We start from the raw sequence: 20,159 nt of genomic DNA, 5'->3' as shown, positions 1-20,159 counted from the left end.
CAGTCTCTCTCTCTAGAATTTTCGCTCTCTCTCTCTAAGAATTTGTGGTGATTCTGTTTCGCTTTTTTATCACTAAATGCGAAATTGAAATTGAAATTGCAACGGGAATGAGGAATGTGCAGTGGGGGTTGTACCGGGGGCTGTGGGGGTGGTACGTAGTCGGCTTTATCTATGATTGGGAGTGGGGGACCCACCTGCATTTATCGTTTTATTTTTCGGTTTGACTGAGGTTGCTTTTATTGGTAGAATCCGACGACTGTATATTTTTTTCCATTTTGGATAAATTCTTTGATTATATTCCACTTTTTTATACAAAAGGTATCGTGGCGCCAGATTTGAATTTAATTTGGAGCGTGGGTGAATAAAATATCTATAATTTGAATAATCAAATAATCCGATTATTAAATTTGATTCAGATTTATTTTTATTTTTGAATTAGATTGGATATTTTTTCCTTTATAGGAGTAATTTGGATGTAGATTAGTTCAGTTCGAAGTGGGTTTTTTCAAAATCGAAAAAATTCTGAAACTCTAAAGTATGATTAATATTTAAAAGTTTATAATCTAATATAGATAATAATTTAATAAAATTACTTATGATTTTGATTTTTAGATTTTCAGGATATTTCGGATTTAATTGTGAAAACAAGGAATTTTAAATTTAAATACCAAATATTTAAATTCATGAGACCCGGGCTCATATTATTGGGCTAGCCCAATGGGCCTGTATTTTTGAGAAAGATCCACAACTCACCTGATTATCACATAGTATTTGACATAGAAGAGAGAAAATATGGTAGAAAGACAAACTTGAAAAAATATACTACTAGTAACTAATCTTTGTGGATGCTCCATTATTATAAAATAAAATTTGACTGTTAATTGTGGACTGATGGAACATTTTTAACACAATTTTAAAAGTATTGCAAACATGATACAATCATCATATAGCTCGTAATTCCTTTATGTATCCTCCTTTTATGTTTTGATCTTTTATTCTGGATTGTATCGTTGAATACTTTTAATCAATCCATCGTTGTTTCTTCAAAAACATTGAGAACTTTTTTCCACAGATGGTATTTTCGGATCATTTTTGCAATGAATGAAATTCGCTTTAAAGTTGCAAAAGACAAAAATTTTAGTGCGCACGCCCACACCATGCATTCCATATGCAAAATATACTCACATGATGTTCATCCCGTTTATTATATGCATAATTTTGTGAATGTTGATATCATCATGAATTGCTCTCACGTAAGACCACCTTATAATAGATCTCATCTAGTAATTTGATGCCAAATTTTTAATTCGAACAACAATGATACTTGACATCACCATAATATCGAAAGAGAAGAAGAATCAAATCTGAAACCAGTTAAATAAATCGTCTTCAAATTTCCAATTCGAATAGCAACGATATCGAACACCACCACTACCGCACGAAACACAAGAAAACAATTCAATTCGAAAATTCGAAGTGAAAAGACATAATTAGCCTCCACTACTTATCAGCCTCCACGTCAGAGATGTTCCACTCCTCCACACGGCTCGTCGCCTTCTCAACCTGAAAAATATTCACATAATTCATTTTAATATATTAAGGAAATTGGATTAATGATAAATATAAAAAGAAATCCTCATTTTTACCTCAACTTCCCAATTTGTCCTTATCGTTATGAAAGCCAATACAATTGTTTGAACCGCCGTTCCACCAAAAATCATCCCAGCCCAAACTCCCTTTTGTCACATTAAAAAATCAAAATTCATAAATTACAATATCTTCACAAATTTCAATCTCATATTTTATTTCAAATATAATTAGGAGATAAAGCAATAATTTACCTTAGTTTCCAAATTGAAGCCCCAGCCTAAAACAGCTCCAATAGGGAGGCCAATAATGTAGTAGCAAAATATATTTATCCAAGCAACCCAAGCTTGCCATCCAGATCCCACAGCTACCCCTAATAACAATAAATTTTCCAACTAATTTATTTGGAATAATAGTATAATACTGAACTTTGATCGAATTCCATACCAATTTCATAATCTTTGTAAGGGACAATCCGAATCATATCAAAAAAATTGAATTTTGGTATAACATGAATACTAGATTCCAAAAATATCTAGAAATACAAAAAAAAATGGGGCAATATGTGAACTGAAAATTTTGAATTATGTGAAATATTCCAAAAATCTGATACGAAATTTGTAATTATTGTATGAATTATGTTATTATTTGAATACAATATCTATTTAATGTAACATTTAAATAAAAATTACATTTAAGTATAATTTATTTTTGGTTCAAAAAACCTAAGTATGATCGATCAGACAATCAAAATTTGAATGAGACAAGAAATCCGATTTAGTATCAAAATCTAAAAGAAATTGTATCGATATTTCAGTTTGATTGGTTCCACTATTAGGGTTACAATTTTTAAAAAAATTTACTCACCCTTCATTTGTTTGGCAATTATTGAAATTTTTATTGATGAGATCGAATTCGTCTGAATTTTATCCAAATCAATTTCACTAAAATGAATAAACGATAATGTTTTAGTAAGTAATTTCAGCATTAAATGGAGTCGGTCCAAGTCATTAGCAAAATGAGATGAAATCGTGTTTAGTAATCTTGCCGTTTAAGAAGTATCTATAGAAACAGGAAACCCACTTTTCCTTTTATTTATTTATTTTTTATTTCTTCGTTTACTAATTTTTTTACACCTAGTAGAAGAAATGCCAGAAATCGTCGTTGGGAAGGTTATATAGTAATAGCAAAATCCATTAACATTTTTGTTTTATAAGTATATTGGAAATATCATGTGGTTATTAGTAATTAATAGGTCATTAATTACAGTATAGTGAATTGTAAATGTGATGTTTTTTTTTTATTGACAAGAAAAAAATACGTTTATCTCTCTTACTGCTTTATTATCTCTTCTATTTTTCCCCTCTTATTTTATTTATTCTTTGTTTAATTATTTAAAAAACATTATCTAAAATCGTGTGCCTAAAAGGAGTGCCTCTTTATTGTCAATGGTTTGAATATTTAGAATTTGGTAATAGTTTGATGGAGTATTAAGTCTATTATCCTTGTCACATACTATTATAAAAAAAATAATCACTACTCATTTTCGAATCATATAAGACTTTACCTGATAGAACCGGTTGAACACTATTTAGAAGAATGCTTGATGCCAAGAGGAAGGAAAGATCGCCGACCGCCGCAGCAACTTCGCTACTAGGAGAGAACATTAGTGATAAATTGCCTCGAAAAATCAACACGATTGCGAAGAAGAAGACGCCTACAGCGGTCGAGTGCACCACGCACACCTTCATTGCGAATTTCGCTGCCTGCCCATTTCCAGCACCCAACTCATTCGCCACACGCACTCTAATAAAAGATCAAAGTATTATATAAAAGGAAAAACATCATTTACAAAAATGTCTTCATTAATTGAAAATCTACCCGATTCCAGCGAAAAATGATATTGCAAACATCATCTCCCACGAATTGATGATCAAACTGCAATTAATTATATATGTAAAAAATAATAGTCAATTTGATAGGGAAATTGCATCCCCATATGTTTGGAATCAATTCGAAAAAGTGATTCGAAACTTTTACCATGTTGATAAGGCATCGACAGCTATTTTGGCATTGGTGAAGAATCCAGTCATCACTATCAATATTCTGTAATACCAATTCTCTAAACTGAGGAAGAAAATTAATTGCCCATACATATGTTAATGTCACAACCGTACCAAAAAGAACAAAATAAATACTAATGCATGCCATAATACATTACTACATTTGCATGCCATATTTCACTATCAATATATTTGATGTAGGAGTAGAATTTTATAATGACATGATCCACTCATTCGAATTTTGACATAGTTCGAACGCATTCAAAAGTTTTAAGTTTGAGTGAACTTAATCAAAATATCTGAAAATTTAATTTTTTTTAACTGACTTTGAACCAACTAAAAAATCTAAAAATTTCTATGAAGGATCCAAAATTTAAAATTTTAATTATTATACTCCAAAATCTTTATAAATACTCAAATAAATTTTTATTTCTTTAAATAAATTTAATTTAAATAATTTTTTACATATAGTACTAAACATAATACTGATTTCGGATCTATTCGACTTTAATGAGGTCAATCCAGAATCTAAATATTGAAGATAAAGAATTTGGATTTGAGAATTCGAAGAAACTTTATAATTTGGATTGTTAATAGTATACATAATTCATAATCCATAGACAACTAATTTATGTGATATTGTATGTTAGTACCACCTTTCTTTCAAGTTTTTATTTTCATCTGTGAAATTAAAAAAACTATCAGTGTTTAATGAATTAAAGAAAATAAACAAAAAGAGAAAATAAAATTGAAAATATTAAAAGAATTAATTTTACCGGAAAAAAGAATAATACACCTAGATAAAAATCGATAAATAAAATATATGGTAAAAGGTGAGGGAAAGAGAGACCAAAGCATGACGCCGGAGGAAGCAGAGAGCTTGAGAAATTCTAGAAGGCCCGAGAAGGCCTGGACGGAGAAGCCCGTCCACGTCAGCGGGCAACCCCCAAATGCCACGTAGGCATACATCCCGATGACCAGGACCCACCACGAGATATCCAAAACGATCGCGATTCCGATCACTCCCATCTCCAATTTGCTCACGAAAATCCAATTGAGAAGGGCGTGGACGGCGAGGGCGAGGAGCGGCACCCAGATCAGCGGCGCCGTCTTCAGCTGGCTCTGCAGGAACCGCTGCAGCGGGAACTGGAACGCGAAGCTGAAGTGGAGCGGGATCAGCCACACCGCCGCTGTTCCTGCCTGCTCCGCCACGTCGTCCGGCTGCCCGATCAGCCTCAGCAGCGGCGCCGCGAACGCGTAGAGCGGGAGGAGGAGGAAGCAGCAGAGGAAGAGCACGATCCACGATCGCTGCATGTAGATCCCCAGCATTCCGTACTTCTTCGCGCCGTAGGCCTGCCCGCACAGCGTCTCCAGCGCGCTCGCCATCCCTAGCTGCAATCGATTCAAATTAGGGCCAAATTGATTCAAATTAGGATGAAATTGATTCAAATTAGGGTGAAATCGATTGAAATTGGGGTGAAATTGATTCAAATTAGGTGAAATCGATTCAAATTAGGGTGAAATCGATTGAAATTGGGGTGAAATTGATTGAATTAGGGTGAAATTGAGTTGAAGTCGATTGAATTAGGGTGAAATTGATTCAAATTGGGGTGAAATTGGTTGAAATTAAGGCGGAATTGAATGAATATGGGGGAATTGAGAGTTTAAATTACGAGGAGGCCCCAATTGAAGCCGACGATGACGTTGTTGGCGATGGAGATGGAGGCGAGGGGGAGGTCGCCGAGGTGGCCGGCGAAGGCCTGGGTGATGATGTTCATGGTGGCGTTGGAGACGCGGGAGACGACGGTGGGGCCGACGATGTGCCAGAGCTTCTTTGATTCGAGCCACGTTGCGGCGGCGAGGGAGGTTTCTGGGGTTTGTTTGGGTGGTGGGAGAAGTGATTGGTTTAGTTCATCGCTTGGATTTGAGATTTCCATGATTTCAGAGAGAGGGAGAGAGACGATCGGAGTTTGTGCAGAGCAAATGTTTGATGAAACGACTAATATATGGAAAATGTGTATCTGTTTTATAGGAGAATTTTGATAAAGCATGCACGTTTAGTATACGTTCACCTTTACATGATGATAAAGGGAGTACTATAATTTAAAGATCGTGAGTGTCTCATACTTTACACTCCCTCACTCTCGACTCTCAATTAAAGCGAAATATTTTTCTTTTTCGACACGAGATAATAAAATTCAACTATGTTTAGTGTGTTAAATAAATAGATTATATAGTCAGAAATTAAAAATGTCTATTTTTATAATGTGTTACTATTCCGTAGGAGATATTTTAAGTTAGGCGGAGGGAGTATGTGTTCTAAACAAAATTTGGTTTGTTTTGTGCTCAAACATGTAGATTTATTTCTTTATAGGGAAGCATTACATGTGAGAAAGAAGCAATTGATCGAGCTTAAGTGTGTCACTTTATATGCTTCATACCTATTTTTTTTAGTTACTATTTATTATAAAATTAAATATTATTACAGTATAAATCATAATTTTGTGTATATGAAAAAAGGGAATTTTTAAAAATGATAACCCTGTTTTCGAAAATTTAACACTATTTTTCGATTTTTTCCTATTAATAAAAATGATAAGTATCTAAAAACTACTCCCTCCGTCCGAGTATTAGACTCATTTCTTTTGAGCACATGATTTAAGGAATTGATATTTAAATAGTTAAAGTGGAGAGAGTAAAGTATGAGAGAAGGAAAAAGTAGGGAGAGAAGAAAAAAAAATAGGTGGAGAATAAAATAATATAGATGCTTTTTGCTAAAAAAGAAAAAGAGTCTAATATGTTGGGACATCCAAGTACCTTTTTGGTGCATAAATTATTGATAATAAGCATGGAAGATTGAAACTAATTTGCGATGTCTCATCATTGCTAAAAGGTGTATATATTTATTAGTGGGATTCATTGTCAAGTCATTGTTTGGGAAACTTCGACGCTAGGTGTTTATTGATATTCGATCAAATGTAGTGACACGTTTTTAATTATTGGTGATAAGATATGAAATACATACATATAAAATGAAACTGAATCCATCGACCAATTACTACTTAAGTCCACTTTTTGGTGGTGGAACTGAAAAAGGGCAAAGCATGATGTGTGAATAAAGTGAGATAGCAATTGATTTATCATCTTTTGGGGTTATTTGACAAAGAAAAATGAAAGGAAGAAAAAAATGGGTTCTTATCCCAATAATAAAAATAATTATAATATTTTTTTTCCTGTGAGAACCTTTATTTTAATGTTTATACATGTATATGCATTTGTGATATCCTTTATTTTAGATATTTTTACTGAGTACCTATTAATTTTTGTAATGTCAATCAATACTGTACTCTCTGTATGGAAAAATAGTACTAGTAATTTTTAACTTTTGTTTTTAAACATTTACGAAAAATAGTCATATTTCATTTATAAGCACTTTTCATGACACCAAACCTTCAATACACTCATTTATTGGGCTATTGATAGCAAATATCACGAACTATAACCAAATTCCGTATTTTTTCATGAACCCGAATTTGGTTGAAAAAAATCTAAACTTAGATCGTGTTTGGAATTTCCAATAATTGATGAATCCGGAGAAATTAAATTATAGGTGGCCTTTTCCAATTTAAATGTGACCTTTACTGGATTAAATCTCATCGAAGAGATGGAAAAAATTATATGAAGGTAAGGGTGAATCCGAAAAATGATCAAAGCTTGTGATATTTACGACCAAGTTTTACGTTTGCGGGAAAATCCAACTTTCAACCATAGTTCTTGATATTAACGACCACTTGCCCTAATTTATTTACATATACAATTCAAAGTCATGTACTATTAGATTACATTTTATAATTTATATACGTAGGTATAGAGTATACATAATAAGAATTGCAAATCATAAAGTAGATACGATCTTGTAAGGTTAGTTTTATTTTTTATCTATGTAATTAACTTGGAAGTAAGACATGTTAATTTGGCTTTATTCATGTAAAAAAGCATGCATGCATGTGAGTAATTTTTTGTTGTGACCTCACTTATAAGCTAAGTACTATTCGGAATTGATTTATAGTATATTTTTATGATAAAGTTATAGTGCATGCTGTCAAGTTGGTATAATTTTAGGAATTTTTTTAGATCTCGAGCATACTTTTTCGACAATATATGATGTTTGGTAGTTGATTAAATTACACTTACGTATTGAGTTAGTGGAGTTTAACATATAAAATTTGTTCATGTATTCAAAAGGTTTTATCTTGAGATCAAACTTACATGAATATTCTATGCAGTGATACCAAAGTTTTTGATTTAGAGTGCAACAAATAATATATCAATATGGGAAGACAGTGAGGTATTATGTTCTTTCCTTTTTTCTTTCTCAATGTCGTGTTATCACAATTAGCATCTCTATTTATTTTATTTTAATGGTCTGACAAATGACAAATAAATATTAAAATAAATCGGCCCGACTATAAAACAATTGGGCTATAAGTTTTAGAAGTATGTAGACAAATATACAAGTAAAAAAAATAGACTACTGGGCTTAATGTATGCTTAATGTATGAATACTATCGAGCTATTGGGCTTAACTTAAATGAAAATAATTTGCGTAAATACATGGCTGATAGAAGTATATACTTAAATGAAAATTATTAACATAAAAGAAAATATTGGATCTTTAAAATATTACTAAAAGGAAGTGTAAAATAAATTTTAGTTTTCCCTAACACTTTTTTTATTACAAACCTAAAAATTTATTTGAGAGGGAGAGAAGTGAAGATGAATGGACCACAACCAGGACCGGCTTTAGGCTGCTACTCCATCCCAGGCGCGGCCCCTCCCTCCTCCAACGCGCAGGCAGGCAGCCCGGAGCCCAGGTGCGGTCCGACCCCGCCTGCATTAAGGATGCTCTAAGCCTTGATGAAGTACTAGTATAATTTATATAAAATGTTTAGTCCGTATAGTTCATTAGCAAGGTAAAAGTTATTGGTTTGAAATTGTTGGATCATTATCGATTCAATATGACAACAATACAATGCAAAATAAATAAACATAAACTTTAAGGACTTAGTTTGATAAGAAACAATACAACTTATACAAACATGACAAAACATACCACAGTTTATTTGTAAACTTGACATAACACAATAAATGTACCTTCAATTGAGTAACACTTCAACTTCACAATTTGCAAACGGGTATTCCTCTACAGCTATTAAATATAAAAATATAAGTAAAAAACTATAACGCTCTTATAGATTATCTTGTTGAACGTATCGAACATCACCTTAATTTACTAAAATAAGAGTCAATTTTGAATAATTTGATTATTTCATGTATACTAGATTTGAGCTAAAAAGGAATGTAATCTAATAAAGAAAACACATTGATGGATTATAATCACTTGACCAATCTCGATTTTCACGCATTCAAAACCCAACAAACTTTGAGAAAATAAATACATCAATAAATAATAATTTTTGTGGTTTAGAATCTTAATAATGATCTCTTTATCCTGATTCTCTCGTATAGAGAATCAGTCAAAAAATAAAAAAGATAAAAACCCATTTGTTACAAATTTACAACTTAGCCACTCTTGAAAGTTGAATCTGGATATTTTCCAATATCCAAAACAAACAAATGAAATTCGCTACGTGGCAATAATCGAACGGCTTGTTGACTTTGTCTAATGTATTCAGTTTATTTCTCCCGGGAAATGCTCACCAACAAAGTAAACCTCATGAAATGTGTTCATTCTTGAACCACTTCTTTTTCACAAAATTTGTGTATTGTATAGTGATACTATTATTTAAGCGTTCAATCCATTTATATATTGTCTAGTAGTTTTGATAATTAATTGGGCTTGAGATTTTTCTAAGTGAGATATGGTAGTATCAAATTCTCTCATTATATCTTAATAACACGCAAACACAAAACACAGTGCAAAATTTGTGTGTATAATGACTCAAATGTTCAATCAATATAAAGTGTTTAGTAGTTTTGATGAATTGGACAAACAGATCTTTCTCTATACGTATAGTTTCAGTAGAAGTTGGCCATACTATGGAGTTTACCTACCTACAATGGAGTCTACAGCAGAATGTGAGCGCTTTGTAGCTGTGAAAGGCAGGTGCTTAGGTGCCTCAGCCCGGTCGAAGTAACACGAGCTTCTCTTTAGGCTGTAGGGCCAGCCATATCACCGTATCAGCACCTTCATCACTTGTTCTAAGGTTGCTGGATAACCTTAGAATATGCACAGGCTCATCCATCGCACAAAACCGCGACGCCAAAGTTTTCACATCGTCAATGGAAGAAATATCACAAATCTGCAAGAGACGGGGCAAGTAAACGCAGATTCAAGTGTAGAAACGATGCAGAAAATGATACAATACCTCCAAATGGACATTCTTATTGCCCGTTGCAGACTGGATCTTTGAGTGTGCTGCCTCACCCCACTCCTTGCTCCGGCACACTATATACACTGTTGCTCCACTGCAGAAACACGAAAACACGAGACACATGAGATATGTATGATATGGCTTTGGAATGGGAGATCTTTGACAGGAATGTCGAACCGTGCAGCTAGGCCCTCTGCAGTTGCATAGCCAATGCCAGAGTTCGCCCCTGTCACAACGCACTTCTTCCCTTCTATTCGTCCTTGCTCGTCTTCTGATCTGAGATTCTTTGCATGCTCCCTACCATAGGAGATTATCAAGGTGCAATTCACACACACACAAATACACATGTATGATTATATTTCTAAGAGATGATGACAAGTATGTTTTTGTTTACCAAAAATAAAAAGAACAGATCAAGATATGTCAACAAGTTCAACAAGTTTGATCAATAATTCATTAACTAAAAATATCAAAGTTGCTTAATTTTGCCTAAATCAAGATTTGACAAAGAATCCAGTCATTTCTTTGGTCAATGCTGCTTTCAAACTGTCAACAAATTTTATAATGAATCCATTGTACTAAAAAAGGTGAAGTTGATTAAATTGTTACATGACTTGGCTCAAATCAAGATTTAACAAAGAATTGAACTCACACACAAAACTTAGATGAAGTAAAACATTGATGCTTTCAAATTGTCAACAAGTTTGATCATAAACTCATTTTACTAAAAGTGAAGTAGGTTGATTAATTTTGACATAACAAGCTAAGTTTCAACAACTTTGTCTTCATAACGCAAAATAAAGATTTAACAAATAATTATGACACACACAACTTAGATGAAGCAGAACAGAGATGCTTTCGACTGATAACAAGTTCGATCACGAATTCATCATTAGCTAAAATAGACCAAAACTTGATCAATTTTGACATAAACACACCTCAATTCAGCAATATGACTCAACTTAGTATCCACAAAAAAAAATCAAGCTTTGATTAACTAATAAAAGGCCCCAAAAAAGGATGAATCATCGAAATGGGACTCACAAAAAAACTTTTTTGGTAATGTCCATGCCTGCAGTCACAGCACCGAAGAAAGACAACGTATCATAGCAAAAAATGTATACAAATAAATAAATACCAAAATAACCTCAACTTATTTTACTATTTTTACCTTTTTTCCGTATTTTTGAGTTAGCAAATAAAATAAAATTACAATATAACATCTATTTTTAAAACACAATATAAAAGCCTACATAATATTAGAATGCAAAAGAAAGTACAAAAAAAATAAAAATTACAAGCAAACTTCAATGATTACCGGTCCTTATTTCTTCGATCAAATCTCGCTGGAGTTATCCAGAGTTTGTCTATTTCTCACAATTCATACACCTATGTCAAACTAGACATAAAGATCAAAAACTATTTATTTCATTTTTAAAACATCTTCATCCTTATCTACTTTCATTTATTTATTTCTAAATTTTACTATTATTGAATTTTCAGTGGAAAAAAAAAGCAAGTGAGACATCAGTAGATCATGTAGCAGATAATGTGGAGAGATTCAGTCTAGCAAACCACCTCATCTGGGGGCTATGGGGGCTGATCTTGATACTCGACATCCGTGTCGATATTTCAACAAGATTTATAGCATGATTTGATACTAAACTAGTGGAAAAAATTCATTAAAAAATGCAGGCATATGTGAGCCACATTGAGTTTGATTACAAGCTAGGAATATGCAAGGCAGAGGTTTGAACAGTACTGGTTGAGAAAGCCAGCGGCGACGAAGCGACCACGAACCCGGCTAGAGATGTGTAGGAAGAACCAAGACAGTGTTCATTCTTGAACCCCTTCTTTTTCACAAAATTTGTGTATTGTATAGTGATATAATTTAAGTGTTCAATCCATATATATATTGTTTAGTAGTTTTGATAATTAATTGGACTTCAGATTTTTCTAAGTGATATATCACATACATATCATTATATCAACTTCTCTCTCTTTCACACAAAAACAAACACAAACACATACAAAATTTGTGTGTATAGTGATACAAATGTAACAAAAGTTCTATCAATATCTAGTGTTCAGTAGTTTTGATGAATTGGACTAACAGATTTTCCTCAGTGAGATATTAAACCTCTCTCCCTCTATATATTTTAATATATATAGTATATATAGTTTCACTATAAATTGGTCATACTATGGAGTTTACCTACAATGGAGTTTACCAGAATATGCACAGGATCATCCTTCACTGAAAATCGCGAAGCCAAAGTTTTCACATCGCCAATACAAGAAACATCACAAATCTGCAAGGAACGGGGCGTGTAAATGCAGGTTCAAGTGTGAAACGACGCAGAAAATGATACAATACCTCCAAATGGACATTCTGATTGCCTGTTGCAGACTGGATCTTTGAGCGTCAGCCTCGCCCCTCACCTTGCTCCGGCACACTATATACACCGTTGCTCCACTGCAGAAACACGAAAACACGAGACACATGAGATATGCATGATATGGCTGTGGAATGGGAGATCTTTGGCAAGAAAGTCGAACCGTGCAGCTAGGCCCTCTGCAGTTGCATAGCCAATGCCAGAATTCGCCCCTGTCACAACACAGTTCTTCCCTTCTATTCGTGCTTGCATAGCCAATGCTTTCTACCGTCAACAAATTTAATCGTAAATTCATTGTACTAACAAGAGAAGAGTTCAGTAATTTTGAAATCACACAACTCAAATTCAGCAATGTCCCATATCAAGATTTGACAAAGAATTTGAACTCACACACACACACAACACAACACACACAAAACTTAGATGAAGTAGAACAATGATACTGTCAAACTGTGAACAAATTTGATCATGAATTCATTCACTAACAAGAGCAAAGTTGATTAATTTTGACAAAACACAACTCAATTTCAGAAATATCCCAAATCAAGATTTGACAAAGAACTTAAAATCTCACACACAACTTAGGAGAAGAACAATGATGCTTTCAAACAGTCAACAAGTTTGATCATTAGAACATTTACTAAAAAGAGTAAAGTTGATTCATTTTGACACAACACAGCTCAAAATCAGAAATATCCCAAATCAAGATTTCACAAAGAGATCTCACACCCAACTTAGATGGAGCAGAATAGTGATGCTTTCAACCTGTCAGCAAATTTGATCATAAACTCATTTTACCAAGTAAAAGTGAAGTTGATTAATTTTGACATAACAAGCTCAATTTCAGCAACTTTGTCTTCTTCATAAAGCAAAATTAAGAGTTGATCATGAATTCATTCACTAAAAGGACCAAAAGTTATATAATTTCTGACATAAGCACAGCTCAGTTTCACAATATGAGTCAACTTAGTCTCCACAACACAAATCAAGATTTGACAAACAAATAAAAGCAGATGAAAATTCTTAAATATTTAGAGCAAATACACAACCCCCAAAAAAGATTAGTTTTTTTACAGAATTATGAAAATGGGACCCACAAAAAACCCGTTTTGGTGAAATTCTGAACCATATACCCCAAATGCTACTGATGTCCATGTCTCGCAATCACAGCACCAAAACGACAATGTATCAAAGCTAAAAAAAATTAAATTAAAGGGAAGCTAAAATTTTCTATTTTTTCCTTTACCTTGAGAAGAAACATGGCGACTGATGAAATTGAAATACAAATTTGAATGTGAATTGAAAAATCGGATTTAACCATGAATTGGGAGTAGACAATGAAATGCTTTTGAGGTAGTGAATAATGAAGTTTAATTAAATTATCCAATTGTATTTGAAATATACCAGAGGAATAAAATTAAACTCAAATATGAGATATATAATCTTTTAGATCATACTAAGCAAATGGAAGATATATAGTTAAACTCAAATATACCAGAGGAATAAAATTAAACTCAAAGTCTATTATCTTAAAAGTACAAATGTTGTATGAAAATATATTTGGGATATATAATCTTTTAGATATTATAACATTTATTATAATCTTTTATATATTATAACATTTATTAGTCCAATTCTCCTTAATTTGATTTGCTTCTATAACTTTTGTGGTTTTTGAAGGGGGGTAAAATATAGAAATTAATGAGATTAAAATGTTTATCAGCTAGCTCAACCACTTATATCCTATATATGTATATATAAATATCGTTTTTGGGTAATTTTTCCATTTATGATTAAAAAAAAATAATTACTTATAAATAAAAAAGATTTTTGTAAAATACAATTTAAGCTAAAGTCTTATTTTTTGCAAACTTTTAATTATCGTATTTCTTTAAATCGGTCATTTCCCTTTTTTTCTTAAGAAATAATTTAATGTTATTGTTATACGCAATAAAAAAGGAAACTATTTAATGTAATTAGGTGGGGTTAAACCCAAAATTAGACCCACTAAGTGACCACTAACTGCTTTGGGTTGACCATTAACCGATTATAAATGCATCAAATCAATATATTTTAGGCAAAATACAAACTTTTAAGGTTTTAAAAAATCGTTTTGGGGGGTAAATTTTTTTTTCGTTTTTTTTGGGGTCATATTTTTTCAAAATTTTTTTACTTTTCCTCGTTTTTTTTTGTTTTAGTAGGCCCGTCTTTTATCTAACTTTAAATTAGGTCCTTGTACAATCTTTTTTTAGGGACTTTTTTACATTTATTTTGGGTAATAATCTAAATTTAATTAAACTTAATGAACTTTTCATATTCCATTATTTAACTTAGCATAATCTATAAAGATCATTATCTTGTTATCTAATAATCTCAATAAGTTGTAGAGAATAATAAAAAGATTAACCGCGGGATTAAAGATTAAAATCAAATTTTTTTTAAAATTTCACCCAATTTAAATTTGATTATTTATTTTTTATATTGAAAGATCCCTTTCCCCAATATTTATAATCATAAGATAAATTAAATAAAAAAATTTAAAAAGGGTTCTTTAAAATTTTAAATTTAAAAGTATAAGGACCTACTAAAAGTTTTTACCCTAAGATAAAAGAAAAAGAATATCTTAAATAAAAAATTGTATGGGGCGAAAAAAAGTTAAAATTAAAGGGACCTATTAAAAGAAAAAATTTGCGAGGGGGATGAAACCTTAAATTAGTTGTAGTTAGCAATTAAATGATGAGTTAGCAATTGACCACTCCCCTAGCATGATAATACATAGAATAGTTATCGATTTAATCACTATCATATCTTTATTGAAAGAATTGAGATTTTAGATATTACCAAGCGTATATAAGAGTACTCGCGCGATTTAAATATGTAGATTGATTATTCCTCGATATTTTTGGCAAAATATATTCTTAGGTCCTTATACTTTAATCAAAATGTTCATTAGGTCCTTGTACAATTTTTTCGTTTTAATAAGTCCTTATAATTTTCACAATATTTTTATCAGGTCCTCGTACAATTTTTTCGTTTTAGTAGGTCCTTATACTTTTATCATAACTTTCATTAGGTCCTTGCATAATCTTTTATTTTAGGGACATTTTTACATTTATCTTGGATAATAATCTAAATTTAATTAAACTTAATGAACTTTTTAATATTCCATTATTTAACTTAGCATAGTCTATAAAGATAATATCATCTTGTCATCCAATAATCTCAATAAGTTGTTGAGAATAATAAAAAGATTAACTGTGATTATTGAAGATTAAAATCGAAGTTTTTTTTAGAATAACTATCCGAATTTTCAATTGATTATTTATATTTATATTGAAAGATACATTTCCCTGAATATTTATAATCATAAGATAAGTTAAATAGTAAAATTAAAAGATTCATTAAATTTAATTAAATATAAATTATTATCTAAGATAAAAGTAAAAGAATATCTTAAAGTAAAAAATGGTATAAGAGCATCCACAATGGGGCGGACGATGCGACGGACGATGCATCGTCCGCCCCTTAGTCCTCCATTGCAGCAACCCGCCCTAAGCCCATTCCTTAGTCCGCGGACTATGCACACATTTTTGCATAGTCCGGCCTATAGTCCGCCCCATTGCAGGGGGGACGGACTATAGGGCGGACTATGGACACATTTTTCTTTTTTTTATATTTTCTTCTATATATATCACCAATTTTTTTACTTCATTTCACACATTTCACTTTACTCTCTTCCCATCTCAATTTCTCTCTAAATTCAATTATGAATTCCGACGATTTCCATATTTGCAAGCATAAAATATAAAAAATAAAAAATAAATACTGACAATAGGATATGCCTTTAATTTGTGGTGTTTTTATATTTTTATTCTTACTAATTGATATATTTGCAAACATAAAAAATAGGATTAATGAATTTTTATAGTGTTTAAATATTCAAATAATAAGTAAAATGCTTAGGGCGGGGCTTAGGGCGTCGTATAGTCCGCCCCATTGTGGATGCCCTAAGGACCTAATAAAAGTTATAATCAAAGTATAAAGACCTACTAAAATGAAAAAATTGTACGATGATGTGATGAAATTTATGAGAAAAGTATAAGGACCTATTAAAATGAAAAAATTGTACGAGAACCTAATGAATATTTTGATTAAAGTATAATGACCTAAGAATGTGTTTTACCGACTTTTTTTAAATAGTACTATGTGTAATGTGTTTAGCAAATTTATGATATGATGTGATCTTATATCATCAAAACACATAGAATGAATTTAAAACGTTTTGTATATTACGTTAACTGCCTGAAATAATACCACATTTGTCTTGATCTACAAATTTCACATAACTTTCGAACAGATCTGTATGTATATAAATATGATATGTCACATAAGTTTCGAAACGTTATGTCTATTAAATATCAAATGACAAATCACAAATTTTTAAAAATTCATAATTTGCTCATGTTGGTGAATATGTGTCGCAAATGTGCATTACTATGACTACGCGGATGTTTGAATAATGCTATTTTGAGTCTAAAAACTAAAAACTGTAAAATAAAATAAATTTAGCTAGATGCAATAATTGGAAATCTTGAAAGTCAATCATTTGTCATTTAAATTTTAAAATATGCTATACAAACTCATTCTTCAATAATTAAATAGGCAATTAACCATTTCTACAAGTCGAACAAGCCCACGTGCTAACTTGATTCGACTGATTCAAGAACTAACATCCAAAAAATAAAATATGAGGAAGAAAAGTTCAAAAGAAGCAATGTTCATCTTGTCATGAATAAGAACTGCAAATTCTGAGATGATTTCAAATATAAGTGCATAATTTAATCATTTTTTCTTGGTTCTGCCTAAATGCTAGCATGCCCTTTTTCTTGATTCTTTTAGTGCATTATAAGAAACATGTTTGATTTTTAATTATATGGTTCTGCTCTCAATAATTCACTGAAAAATTGATTCCCAAAGATAGTTTGTTATGTGTATTTTCTTCCCAATAATATTAAAAGGATATATTGGAGGTTATATGTTAAACGTAATCTTGCAATCTTGTTGAGTCAGATTTGTTGCGATTGTGGTCTTATGTTCTTGGTGGGCTGTGGACCTATCGGTTGATGAATTAGGTCTGGTGCTGAATATGGAATATAAATATAGGTGTATATAGATATAACTATTTGTATAATTTATTATTATTATCTTTTTTAACATCATCATATTTTTATTTAAATAAACCATTCATCAAAAAATTAGGTACGAGTACGTTTTTGTATAAAAAAATTTAACATAAATATGTGAAGAATAATTATAGTGAAGATTGTGAGGATCGTGATTAATTTCCTTAAATAATGAAAGGGCAAATTAACAATGGAGTAAATCTTGTAATCAAGAAGGTTAAAAGTTGAGGGGTGTTACAATTATGTGTATACATCTTTTCTCTATCAAATATATCCCAGTCTTTAAAATTTATCTTCGATATTTAATATTGTACCAATTCCTTCTTTATTTTTTATTTTTTTCAAATTATAAGTTTCTAATATAGGACTTTCTTAGATTAGGTAATTATTTTTGTGTTTTATAAGTATTTCACCTTATAAATTAGGATTGTTTATTGTTTCCATGTGGTGAAAGGTTTCCATTCATACGATTAAAGGTTGTTTTTTTTTTTCCCATGTTGTGAAAGGAAAGAGTAGATGTAATATACCTATAAAAGGTCAATTAATACAACCATTTTTCTTTATTTCGATTAAAAAAACAATGGCTCTCTCTCTATAGTATTTGCACCTTTTAGCCATCGTTTTTTTCACCTATTTTAGCAAACGGTATGTTTTATTCAATCAAACTGATGTTTATGTTTTTTTAGTGAAGACTTTTATGCGTCTCTTTTCTCTTATTCTTTTTTAAATATTATAGAGTAACTATAATAAGTGAATTATTGCGGATGGTTTTTTTTTTTTTATCTTCTGCTCTTATTTTTAATTGGATGTAGAGTAATTATAATATGTGAAATATTGCAGATGTTGCATGAAGATAGAATCAGCAAATTATCTAATAAAATTTTGATATCTATAATCTCTCGGCTGACTTTGAAAGAAGGTACTTCGACTTGCATACTTTCAACTCGTTGGCGACATCTCCATACCTACGTGAGCCATCTCAATTTCCCAAAGTATAGATTTCCGATTGACGCAAAGTCAAATTACGTAGGTATGATTGGTCATGTCTTGAATTCACATAGAGGCACTCAAATAAAAGAGTTGGTGGTGGACATGTTCATTCATAAATTTGACAATTTTGATAGGTGGTTCAATTTTGCCCTAAGTAAGGAAGCTGAAATAATTTGTTTACGTGGTTGTTTTCATAATAAGGGTCCAATTCTTAGACTTCCAATTACAAATGGTATTAAATGCCTTAAAGATTTACATCTATGTAGTATAATTGAAATGACTGATCAAGATTTTGAACTTTTGGTTTCCAATTGTTGTGCTCTTGAATGCTTGAGAATTGGAGCATGTACCAACTTGAAAAATGTCTCAATTGTTGGGCACACAAAACTAAAGCACGTAACCTTATCATGTGCTCGGTACGTTGAATCCATTGTGATTGGCAATGCAACAAACCTTATTTCCTTGACGTTATATGATTTGGGATTTGGATGTGCCGTCCAACTTAGTAATATTCCGAAGCTTACCAAACTCAATTTTGAAGAAAGTTTTAATTTACACATGCTTGCTGAGCTCCTTGTCAAAATTCCATCTTGCGTACACGACCAACTACAACTACTACGCCTGTCAACTACGTTTGAGTCTCATTCTCATATGTCTCGGGTAATAACTTTTTTTCAATTTCTTTTTTCTCTTTATTACTCCATATATATAGGCTATAGCAAATATTTATAAATGTGAATTTAATTTGCAGATAGATCTTGATCATCACGAGTTGTTGTGGGTTGATCTTGTAAGTATATAACATCTAGAGTTGGTGATTGAGACGGGAGATTATCTTTCTTCTGTAGGGCCTTTTCAACGATATGTGCGCCGTTTGATTGAAGCATGTGGTTCATTGGAAAAACTTGTGATAAAGGTATGCATTAACTTAAACTAACTGGATATCAATTTTAATTTGGGCAGTCATTACATTGTTTGATGCTTTTTTTTTCAATTTGTGTTGCAGTTTATGCATCAGACAAGGGAAGTGATGCATGCAATGTGTGAGGAGTGTGGGGAATGGATGGACATGGATCAACCTGCAATGTGTGAAGAGTGTAGGGAAGTGGACATTATTGATCAACAAGCAATGTGTGAGGGGTGTAGGGAAGTGATGGGCATGGATCAACCTGCTGCTGCTGCAGAGTGTAGTGGGTGTCAGACATCTAAAATTCATACCAGCATATTTGGAACGACAACCGGGGTAAAGTTGCCAGTAAAGTATTTGGAAATCACGGGATATTTTGGCTCTTCTTGGCAACGTAAATTGGCTTTGGATGTCATCAATAATGCTAAAGCTCTCCAGAAACTGATTGTCGTGTCTTGTGACCAAGTGGCATTAGCTCGTGCACTTCATGATTTTCGACACACTCCCTTCGTCCATTATGACACGGGTTCTAGTTTTAGTGGACGGGTTGAGTTGCACAAATATGAGATAGAGAATAAGTGGTATTCCGACTAATTTTTGTGGGGAGTCTAAATATTATAGACATAAATATTATTCAC

At 32.0% G+C, this 20,159-nt stretch overlaps 2 protein-coding genes across 2 annotated transcripts; both read right to left on the bottom strand.

The window, feature by feature from the left end:
- Nucleotides 1–1,352: 1,352 nt before the first annotated feature.
- On the bottom strand, nucleotides 1,353–5,741 carry LOC125204590 (protein DETOXIFICATION 27-like). Its single transcript, XM_048103285.1, has 8 exons — nucleotides 5,324–5,741; nucleotides 4,501–5,042; nucleotides 3,628–3,714; nucleotides 3,469–3,525; nucleotides 3,155–3,393; nucleotides 1,842–1,960; nucleotides 1,647–1,736; nucleotides 1,353–1,563 (listed from the first exon to the last, which is right to left on the bottom strand). Exons 1-8 carry the CDS (start codon nucleotides 5,699–5,701, stop codon nucleotides 1,501–1,503), a joined length of 1,575 nt encoding a protein of 524 aa, XP_047959242.1. The 5' UTR covers nucleotides 5,702–5,741; the 3' UTR covers nucleotides 1,353–1,500.
- A 3,860-nt stretch (nucleotides 5,742–9,601) lies between these two features.
- Nucleotides 9,602–12,840, bottom strand: LOC125219350 (retinol dehydrogenase 11-like). The gene is made up of 3 exons (XM_048121308.1): nucleotides 12,605–12,840; nucleotides 10,040–10,139; nucleotides 9,602–9,973 (listed from the first exon to the last, which is right to left on the bottom strand). The coding sequence occupies exons 1-3, from the start codon at nucleotides 12,691–12,693 to the stop codon at nucleotides 9,791–9,793; spliced, it is 372 nt and encodes a 123-aa protein (XP_047977265.1). The 5' UTR covers nucleotides 12,694–12,840; the 3' UTR covers nucleotides 9,602–9,790.
- Between the last annotated feature and the right edge of the window lie 7,319 nt (nucleotides 12,841–20,159).

Source organism: Salvia hispanica, chromosome 1, assembly GCF_023119035.1.
Source record: "Salvia hispanica cultivar TCC Black 2014 chromosome 1, UniMelb_Shisp_WGS_1.0, whole genome shotgun sequence".
Classification (NCBI taxonomy): domain Eukaryota; kingdom Viridiplantae; phylum Streptophyta; class Magnoliopsida; order Lamiales; family Lamiaceae; genus Salvia; species Salvia hispanica.
The sequence above is the reverse complement of the archived record's forward strand: the minus strand, read 5'-3'. Positions and strand labels throughout refer to the sequence as shown.

Coding starts and splice junctions, on each gene's coding strand:
- LOC125204590 (XM_048103285.1), bottom strand. CDS start 5,701: ATGCTTTATCAAAATTCTCCTATAAAACAGATACACATTTTCCATATA. Junction 5,043..5,323: donor GCTTCAATTGGGGCCTCCTC/GTAATTTAAACT, acceptor AATCGATTGCAG/CTAGGGATGGCGAGCGCGCT. Junction 3,715..4,500: donor TCCTCCGGCGTCATGCTTTG/GTCTCTCTTTCC, acceptor TTTCTTCCTCAG/TTTAGAGAATTGGTATTACA.
- LOC125219350 (XM_048121308.1), bottom strand. CDS start 12,693: ATGCAAGCACGAATAGAAGGGAAGAACTGTGTTGTGACAGGGGCGAAT. Junction 10,140..12,604: donor GCAGAGGGCCTAGCTGCACG/GTTCGACTTTCT, acceptor GTGTTTCTGCAG/TGGAGCAACAGTGTATATAG. Junction 9,974..10,039: donor ATAAGAATGTCCATTTGGAG/GTATTGTATCAT, acceptor CGTCTCTTGCAG/ATTTGTGATATTTCTTCCAT.